General features: G+C 52.1%; 1 protein-coding gene across 3 annotated transcripts; it reads left to right on the top strand.

Annotated features, from left to right (window-relative positions):
* Positions 1–1,236: 1,236 nt before the first annotated feature.
* MFSD5 (major facilitator superfamily domain containing 5) lies at positions 1,237–3,650 on the top strand. 3 transcript variants are annotated; one of them, XM_060166101.1, is made up of 2 exons: positions 1,237–1,344; positions 2,044–3,650. In XM_060166101.1, the coding sequence occupies exon 2, from the start codon at positions 2,062–2,064 to the stop codon at positions 3,412–3,414; it is 1,353 nt and encodes a 450-aa protein (XP_060022084.1). In that variant the 5' UTR covers positions 1,237–1,344; positions 2,044–2,061; the 3' UTR covers positions 3,415–3,650. The 3 variants fall into 3 exon arrangements, with proteins under 3 accessions (XP_060022084.1, XP_060022087.1, XP_060022085.1); XM_060166104.1 differs by lacking the exon at positions 1,237–1,344 and adding an exon at positions 1,364–1,444; XM_060166102.1 differs by lacking the exon at positions 1,237–1,344 and adding an exon at positions 1,479–1,672.
* The last annotated feature ends 6,333 nt before the right edge of the window (positions 3,651–9,983 follow it).

The following is a 9,983-nucleotide window of genomic DNA, read 5'->3' as shown; positions in this document are numbered from 1 at the left end:
AAAGACCAGCACTTTTTAGAGTAGTTTACACGTATTGACTTATTCATTCATTTATTCATCAAATATTTATTGAATGTTTTTATGTACCATTAACCATTTTAAGTACTGGGAATACAAGTGAACAAAACAGATGAAAATCTGTAGGGAGAAGAAATAGTAACTAAGCAAAATATATAGCGTGCCAGATGGTGTTAAGTGCTATGGAGAAAATGCAGCAAAGGAGAATAGAGAGTTGGTAGGGAAGCAGGTAGATTACTGTGGCAGAGGTGGTGGTGTTTTTTCAAACAGGTTGGCCAAGCAAGGCCTCTCTGATAAGGTGACACTTGAAGACAGAACTGCAGGGGCTGAGGGAGGGAACCATGTGGATATCTGGGAGAAGAACCAGAACTTTACAGGGTACAGTGTGCAAAGGCCCTGGCGGTAGACAGTATAGATGGAGAAGGCGTAGGAAGGAGAATGGTAGGAGATAAGGTCAGAGATGTAGCAGTGGAACAGGGGACAGAGGGTTTTGTAGGCCATTATAGTGATTTTGGATTTTATGCTTTGTGAGATGGGAAGCCATTGGAGGGTTTTGAGGAGATAATACTAGGCTGGAAAGAGTTTAAATAACCTTTCCAAGGTAACACAGCTGGTAAGTGGCAGAGGGTGGGCATCCGGCTCCAAGGCTGAAATTCTTAACCCTTAACTGCCACTGAACTTCAGCCTTTTTTCTTTGGGCGCTGCCCTCCTATGACTGCCGACCAAGAAACTGGGACACTGAGAAGTCATATGGCTTGCCCGAGGCCACAGGGCTGGGATTTGAGCCTTGGCCGTCTGCAAACCAAAGTCCAAGTCCTTTACACCACACTGCCTCCCTCAGGTGTCTGGGCCATACTGACTTCTGGCCTGGAGGTCACTACTCTGGGAGAGGAGGGAAGCGAGGAGCCTGTCTCGGCTTGGGGCGGCGATGTTCCTCAAGAAGCTCGAGCGCCAGCTCTGCGGTACTGCTGGCATTTTCCCAGACACAGCTGCGCTCCCTAACCCAGGGCACGGACGAAGAGACAGAAACTGTGTCTTTACTTCCAGGGGGCCCCGTAGGTATCCAGGAGTCGAAGGAGCGGGTGTCACGGGAGGGCAGCGGACAGGGCCAAACCCGGAGCAGCGACCACCACCGCCTCCCGTTGAGCCCCAGCAGGCGTCCGGAGCTCAGCGCCCCGGTTGGGGCAAGAGGGCGGAGTAGGGGCGGGGTTTGAGCGCCGCGCCCCCGTCACGTGACGGGACCCATCATGGCTGCGGCCAGAGGGCTCCCAGGCTCCCGGAAGCAGGCTGTGAGGGGCGGGCGCGCTGGGGGAACCCGAGCCGGAGGTAGAGCGGGCAGAGCGGGCAGAGCGGGCAGGGCGGGCAGGGCGGCCGGGCGGCCTGGAGCCGGGCGTGTCCGGAGCGTCCCCGCAGACCGGGGCAGCAGGTGAAATGGTGTCTGGGCGAGGCGCGAGCGGATGTGGCGGCGCTGGGCAGGGACTAGGGGGCGCATTGTGTGTGTGTGGGGGGGGTGCCCTGACCTGGAGGAGGGAGAATCTGAGATGCACGCGCGTGACCCAGAAGCAACTCGAGAGGCCCGCGCGGGCGGTGGGGATGCCCGGGACAGATGACGAGACATTGAGGGCAAAAACGGGCTCCCCAAAGAGGATGGGAGGTAACAGAAGCAAGTATTGTATGCATAAGCTACTGTGGGAGAGGGCAGCAGCCCCTTAACTGCAGGGCTGGGATTAGTGAAGGAACTCCCTCTCTGCTATACCAGGCAAGGATGGGGCGAATGCTCAATCTTCTCCCCTCTCCCACCCCTTCCCTGCCGCACAGTGTCCTTGGAGACCGCGCTGGTGGGCCACTCCTGCCACCCACCCAGCTGGTCCTTCTGGTCTGAGCTCCGGGGGAGTGGAGTTGAGGGGTGGGGAAGTGCAGGTGGCAGTGGGGGTTGGGTGGAGCTGCCTTCTGCTTAGACACGCAGCTCCTTGACGGCGCTATCCGGGCAATGGATGTGACTCTGAAGCCCCGTTCTCTCCCTAGGTCTTCCGGGGGCCGGCCATGCTGGTGACTGCCTACCTTGCCTTTGTGGTCCTCCTGGCCTCCTGCCTGGGGTTGGAGCTGTCAAGATGCCGGGCTAAGCCCTCTGGAAGAGCCTGCAGCAATCCCTCCTTCCTTCGGTTTCAACTGGACTTCTATCAGGTCTACTTCCTGGCCCTGGCGGCTGACTGGCTCCAGGCCCCCTACCTCTATAAACTCTATCAACATTACCACTTCCTGGAGGGACAAATCGCCATCCTCTATGTCTGCGGCCTTGCCTCCACAGTCCTTTTTGGACTGGTGGCCTCCTCCCTTGTGGATTGGCTGGGTCGCAAGAAGTCTTGTGTCCTCTTCTCCCTCACTTACTCTCTCTGCTGCCTAACCAAACTCTCTCAGGACTACTTTGTGCTGCTGGTGGGCCGAGCACTTGGTGGGCTGTCCACAGCCCTGCTCTTCTCGGCCTTTGAGGCCTGGTACATCCACGAGCATGTGGAACGGCATGACTTCCCCGCAGAGTGGATCCCGGCTACCTTTGCCCGAGCTGCCTTCTGGAATCACGTGCTGGCTGTAGTGGCAGGTGTGGCAGCTGAGGCCGTGGCCTGCTGGATGGGCCTGGGGCCTGTGGCACCCTTTGTGGCTGCCATCCCTCTCTTGGCTCTGGCTGGGGCCTTGGCCCTCCGTAACTGGGGAGAGAACTATGGTCGGCAGCGTGCCTTCCCCAGGACCTGTGCTGGGGGTCTGCGCTGTCTCCTGTCGGACCGTCGTGTGCTGCTGCTAGGCACCATTCAGGCCCTGTTTGAGAGTGTCATCTTCATCTTTGTCTTCCTCTGGACGCCTGTGCTGGACCCACATGGGGCCCCGCTGGGCATCATCTTCTCCAGCTTCATGGCAGCCAGCCTGCTCGGCTCTTCTCTGTACCGCATCGCTACCTCCAAGAGGTACCACCTTCAGCCCATGCACCTAGTCTCCCTCGCTGTCCTCATCGTCGTCTTCTCCCTCTTCATGTTGACCTTCTCTACCAGCCCAGGTCAGGAAAGTCCAGTGGAGTCCTTTATAGCCTTCCTCCTTATCGAGTTAGCCTGTGGGCTGTACTTTCCCAGCATGGGCTTCCTGCGGAGAAAAGTGATCCCTGAGACAGAGCAAGCTGGTGTCCTCAACTGGTTCCGGGTGCCCCTGCACTTACTGGCCTGCTTGGGGCTTCTGGTCCTCCATGACAGCGATCGCAAAACGGGCACTCGGAACATGTTCAGCATCTGCTCCGCCGTTATGGTGATGGCTTTGCTGGCGGTGGTGGGGCTCTTCACCGTGGTCAGGCATGATGCTGAGCTGCGGGTGCCCTCACCCACCGGGGAGCCCTATGCCCCTGAGCTCTAATCCTGTTCCAGGACGAGGGAGCTGGGATGGACCCTTGAATCTCACCTCTCCAGGGCTGTACAGATCTCTCTGTGACTTTGCGACTGTCTGGCCCCTCATCCTGTCCTGGGGCCCCTCCTGCCAGTGCTTTGGGTTGGGAAGCACATGGGGGTGATGGCCCAGAAAGAAGATGCCAAAAGTTGCCTCTGTGTCACTCTCTTCCCCCTTTCTACTTAAAAATAAACACTTTTAATTGATCATCGATTTGATTTACTCATCCTCACCTGTACCCACCTCAGTAGTTCTGATGAGACGGCAGCTGGAGGTTGTGAGGTGAGAGGTGGGGTTACCAGCAGAAGGTTTGTAGTTCTAGCCTCTCTAAGACTGCCTCCAGGGCTGCCCTGGTGGCGCAGTGGTTGAGAGTCCGCCTGCTGATGCAGGGGACGCGGGTTCGTGCCCCGGTCTGGGAAGATCCCACATGCCGCGGAGCGGCTGGGCCCGTGAGCCATGGCCGCTGAGCCTGCGCATCTGGAGCCTGTGCTCCGCAACGGGAGAGGCCACAACAGTGAGAGGCCCGCGTACCGCAAAAAAAAAAAGAAAAAAGAGCCTAAGACTGCCTCCAGCTTAAACTGAGAGCTGTGGAATTGCCTCTCAACAGAAATGGGTGGGAAATGCCTGAGGCCCCTAGATCCTCTATATCTTGTTACTCTGGGGTCAGGCACCCTCCCCGGTTGCCAAGCAAACACCTTGCTCCACATCCAGGGTGAGGTAGTCTCTGGAGCCTATGGGGTGGATGCCCATGCCACTGAGCAAAGATTCCAGGGGCTTGAGCTGCGTCTGTGACCACCCCTTGGGGCAAATCCGGAGGCTTCCTTCAGGAGCAAGCTTGCAGCTCAGCACATGTGTGCTGTCTGCCTTCTGCCTCTGCGGCTGTAGAGGCACCATTTGTCCAGCGTCACCGGGGTCCACCAGCTCCTGTATCCTTGCATGAAACCCAAGTGAAGGGCTGCCAGGGAGAGAGAGCAGTGAATGGATGAGGGACTGGGATCTTGTCTGTACCTGACTCTTCCCCACCCAGAGTGAGTGAGGGTGAGGGAGCCATCAGGGCAGGAAACAGTACCAGTGGGAACACCAGTTCTGTGAGCCCCTCCCTGCCTCACCTCCGATTGTATCTGCCTTTCCTCCTCCCACCCAAACCTGGGCTTCTCAGGGGAAGCAGAGCCAGCAGTTAAGAAGGGTGGGGATGGAGGGAGGGTAGGCCCAAGGGTGTGTCCTGGAATGTGCTTGAGGTGGGCATGAGGGACCTACCTGTCTGGAAAAAAGGTTGATGACCTTTCCGTGGGTCCTAGACTACTTCCCAGACAGGAAGACGCAAGACTTTCCAAGAGCTGCAGGTCCAAACCTGTGTGGCGAGATAGTATCACCTGGTGTAGGAGGAATGTGGGGTGGATGTGCTCCTGCAGGGTGAGGCCAAGGGGGAGGGAAGAGTGGTGGTCTCAGGTCCCTAGTCAGACAAGGGAAAAAACACATTCCCCCACCCAGCCTGTAGGGAATAGAAGTTGAGGTTAAGTATGAAAAAACAGATATCTTTTCCTTCCCCCATCTTGAGGCTAAAACAGAGTCTGCTGCAGTGACTCCACTTCCCCTTTCTGCCCTGTGGAGCTGGACCTCGATGTACTTTAGTTATTTGTAGACTTTCCGTCTCTCTCTACCACAGTATGATCTCCTTGAAGACAGGAGGAAATTGTGTCCTATTTGCCCTTGCCTCCCCCATATATACACACAAGTGGGGGCTTGGCCCGTGGCTGTGCTCAGTAAATGTCTGGAGAGGAGACAGGCTAGCTCACACGTGGCTTTTCAAGAGCCGCCCATTTGGGAAATCTATTAGACTAGAATCCAGAGCCTAGTTAATGATTTGTTGTTTTGGATGACAGTAATTGTTTACTGATGGAAGCATGAGGGGGCCCCATATTCCTAAGTGATAGGGAAATGGGGGGGTAGAGGAGACAGACTAATGAGTTTCCCTTAGCTTTGTCCCTGCTGAGCTTTCTTCAAAGGAGCTGGTAGCAGATAGAGTGGGGAGGGTTCTTCTTGTCAAGACTCATCGGGTGTGAAGAGCTCACAGGCATCTTAGAGATTGTCCAGTCAGCCTTAAACATATTTTTATTGAGCACCTACTATATGCCATGCACTGTATTGCTAGGTGCTGGTGAAATTTTTTACCCAAGAGGAAAACCCACTTAAAGGGCATGTAGCAAGTGGATGGCAAAGCCAAGGCCAAACCTTGCCTCCTGCTGTCTGCGCAGTACCCCTTCTATATGGCATGTACTGACTCTGTCCCCTGGGTCTTCACCTACCTGCCTTTCCCCCTCTAGCCCTCTTCCCTCCTCCTGAGCCCTGTCCCTGGAGAAGGGCAAGAGTGTGGGAGCACTTAGCCGTGGCCACCTGGCCCACCTTTGGATATTTACCCATATGGGGCAAATGAGGGATTGCTTCACCAGGCGCATGCTGCCTGCAAAACGCCGCTTGTGATGCCTTGCTGAGAGGCAGCAGAGGGAACTGGTGAAGAGCATGGAGTCAGAGCCTGACTGCCTGGGTTCAACTTTGTGCCTCAGTTTCCTCATCTATAAAATGGGGATGATGGTGTAGTTTCTACTCCTAGGGCTCATGTGAGGATTAAATTAAGCACTTAGAGCAGCAGTTGGCCCCCAGTGTAAGTACTATATAAGTGTTTGCTTTCATATTTTATTGTTTAACTTTTTCAATCCAGCTGAGCCTAGCCAGATTTGGGTGTGAGAATGAGTGGATGGGACTGTAATGGGGTGTAGGACTTTCCAACCCATCCCAGTGGTTGGGTGATTCCCAGCAGTGTTTATCCTTGGTCCCGGCCCAGAGAGCAGGATCAAGCTATCTGAGAAGCCTTCTACTTTGGGGTATGTGAGCAGCTGAGGAGGGTGTCAGTGTGTTCCACTTGAACTCATTTCCTCTTCCTCAAGTGGGAAGGTCAGCTTGGTGTCAGACTTGATACACACCACCATCTTTCACTAAGAGAGGCTCCTGATTTTCTGACTTTCCATCCAGCTGGATATATAATTATTTTATTTGGAGCATTTAAGTGATCCTGAGGAGAACAGAAACAGCCCAAGGAACCAGGAGCCAATGGACAAGAAGGCAGGAGGACTGGGTCATGAGGACAGTACTGCGTTCTGAGGCTGGAGAATGACCTCTTCCTGGAAATTCAGTCCCTGCTCAGGGAGGGGAATGGCTACCCCCAGTGAATAGCCATGACCCTTTGGCTGGGTCTAGGTTCCACTCCCCAACACACTTTCCCTAACCCCAATCCTGTGGTTCTCCTTGTTGCTTTTATTATTTTTTGCCACCACTTCCCCACAGAACCACAGAATAGAATTATTAGACAAACAAAAGTTTGTCATGCTTGGGATCAGACCTAATGTTATAAAAATACGTCACGTTTGCTTTAATAATTTTTTTTTTTTTGCGATATGCGGGCCTCTCACTGTTGCGGCCTCTCCCGTTGTGGAGCACAGGCTCCAGACGCGCAGGCTTAGCGGCCATGGCTCATGGGTCCAGCCGCTCCGCGGCATGTGGGATCTTCCCGGACCAGGGCACGAACCCGTGTCCCCTGCATCGGCAGGGGGACTCTCAACCACTGTGCCACCAGGGAAGCCCAATAATTATTTTTAACAATAAAGTAATATGGGCTCATTGTAAAAGAGTCAAATGCAAATACAGAAATATATATTTAATATAAATATGTGAATGTAAATACATGTGTATATAATGTTAAAATACATATATTTATATTGATGTATAAATATATTACAAATATAAATACATATAGAAATATAAAATGTAAAAAATGATAGGCTCCCTTAAGCCTGCTCTTCATACCACTGTTAAATGTTTATAGTCTAGTGCATAGAATGCTTTTTAATAAAAATGAATCATAGCTTTCATGTTGCAACTTGTTTGTTTTTTACATAAAAGTATATCTTGTTTTTTACATAAAAGTATATCTTGGTTTTCTCTTTTTAAAACGATTGAAATCCATAGGAAGACTATAACAATCACTCATGTATCTCTGGCATCTTCATATGTCATTATATATAAAACACGCCTTTTAACGGCTGCGAAGCCTCATTGGGCCTTTGGAAAGCATTTCATATCTGTTCTAGTTGAGGCTGGCAGAATCGCTGGCAGGGAGCGAGGCTAGATGTTACTACCCCATTTCACAGATTAATAATAAATTCAGCTGGGACTAGAACCTGGCTCCTCTGTCCAAACTCAAGTTGAAAGCTCTTTTCACTGTCCCGTACTGTCTCTGTAAACATCAGGGATTCAAGTGAGGGATTGAATTATGTGACTCAAATTCACATTGGTCAGCACTTTTTTTTTTCAGTTTTATCATAGTTCTTTTTTTTTTTTTAATGTGGACCGTTTAATTAATTAATTTTGGCTGCACCGGGTCTTAGTTGTGGCATATCTTTGCTGCCGCATGCGGGATCTTTAGTTGCCTTATGCAGACTCTTAGTCGCAGCATGCATGCGGGATCTAGTTCCCCCATCAGGGATCGAACCTGGGCACCCTGCATTGGGAGTGAGGAGTCTTACCCACTGGTCCACCAGGGAAGTCCCTTGTCAGCACTTTTTGATCTCTATAGAACTTCCTTCTTGTTAGAAGTAGAAGACGCATAAAAAAAGGATGTTTTAGGGCTTCCCTGGTGGCGCAGTGGTTGAGAATATGCCTGCTAATGCAGGGGACACGGGTTCGAGCCCTGGTCTGGGAGGATCCCACATGGCGCGGAGCAACTAGGCCCGTGAGCCACAACTACTAAGCCTGCGCATCTGGAGCCTGTGCTCTGCAACAAGAGAGGCTGCGATAGTGAGAGTCCCGCGCACCGCGATGAAGAGTGGCCCTCGCTTGCCACAACTAGAGAAACCTCTCGCACAGAAACAAAGATCCAACACAGCAAAAATAAATAATTAAATTAATAAACTCCTACCCCCAACATCTTCTTTAAAAAAAAAAAAAAAGGATGTTTTCTGCCCTTGAGGAGAATCAAGTAGATATACATAGGGAAAAAGTCCTAGAACACTGTCAAAGCACTGACTGCTAAGGAGTAAGCAAGATGAAATGAGTACTGAGAGAACTGATGTATCATACACATTTAGCCCCTGCAGCAATATTACCATTACAACGCTGAGATTCTTCGTCATTGCTTTTTTTTGTTGTTTGTTTTTAAATAGTCTTCCCTGCTAGATTCTCAGCTCCTAAAAGAGGTTGATGATGATGAAGAAAACCAATAATAGAGAAGGATGAGTTAATAGAGTTCATCAGGGAAAAGCTAACTGGAAGACCCAAAGTTCTGAACTGAATTCTTTGGAGGAAGGGAAGAGAAGCAGAGCCAAGTGAACGTGTATCTTTGGGGAAGTAGTAGTACTTACCGAATATAAGCCATTAAAAACTGCGAAATATCCCAGTGAATGAGTTTCCCGTCGTAACTCACAGCTTCCACCCCACCCCTCTACCCTCCATCCCCCATCAAGAAGATCCTCTGTCTTCCTCAAACAATCCAACTGATGCAAGGAGCAAGGCTGGAAGGCAGAGAGAGCTGGAAGTCGCCACAGTACTCATGTCAGTGGCCCCGGAAAACTATATTTTTAAAGAATTCCATGAAAGGGTATACCCTTTTCTCCTAGTAACCCAAACCGCGAGTTTCCAAGTAAGTTCTTTTTGTTATCTAACCTATTTCCCTTGTCTGCAAATTTAAACTCTTTCCGAGCTCTGAAGATAAAGGGGAGGAGAAGGAGGCAGGGGACTGGCCTTCACAATAGCAGCTAAGCTACACGTAGCTGAGGAAGTCGGCCCCGACTAGAAAATGTGGAAAAACCCGCATTCCCGAAAGGCTTTCGCCCTCATAGCGGCTAAACCCCGCCGGCCGGCGTCACGTGAGGACGCAGCGCGGCGAGTAAACTACAACTCCCAGCGCGCCTCGCGGCCCGCCGACGTTACGTATCTCTCGCTGATTGGTCGCTGGGCATATTTGAAAGGAGGGGCTGGCGCGGAAAACGAAGGATACATTTTGGATCCTTGCGGAGTACTCAGTCTAGTGGGTAAGTCCTGCCTCTGGGAAGAAGCACTATCTCTGGGACGGAAGGCCTGGAGGTACTCGTGAACGCATGTATGCGCCGAGGTGAATGGGGCCCCAGCGCTGACTTGAGGAAGAGGCCGGGCGTCTCTACGAGGTAGGGTCGGGAGACCTCGGGACGTCCTGGTGGTTCTGAAGAGCTCGGTGGAGGCCTCCGGTGTGGGGCGTTGGTTGGTGGGACGGGTAGTGAGGCTGGGGATAGGCTGGGAGGAAGGAATAGCAGAAGCGTCGGTTTATAACGGGAGCCCGGCGTCTTGGCATGTATGTTTTTCCAATAGGATTTCTGATGGGATTTTTTGCCCCCACCCCCACCCCCCGCCTTCCGCGGCCTTCAAGCCCTTCTCCCGCCCTTCATTTAGCTCCTTTACAAATCTTCTCCGCCTTCCCTAATCCGTTTTCCTTCCCCTAGTCCCGCGGCACC

This window comes from Lagenorhynchus albirostris, chromosome 11, assembly GCF_949774975.1.
Source record: "Lagenorhynchus albirostris chromosome 11, mLagAlb1.1, whole genome shotgun sequence".
Classification (NCBI taxonomy): Eukaryota; Metazoa; Chordata; class Mammalia; order Artiodactyla; family Delphinidae; genus Lagenorhynchus; species Lagenorhynchus albirostris.
This window is presented reverse-complemented; position numbering and strand designations above follow the sequence as displayed.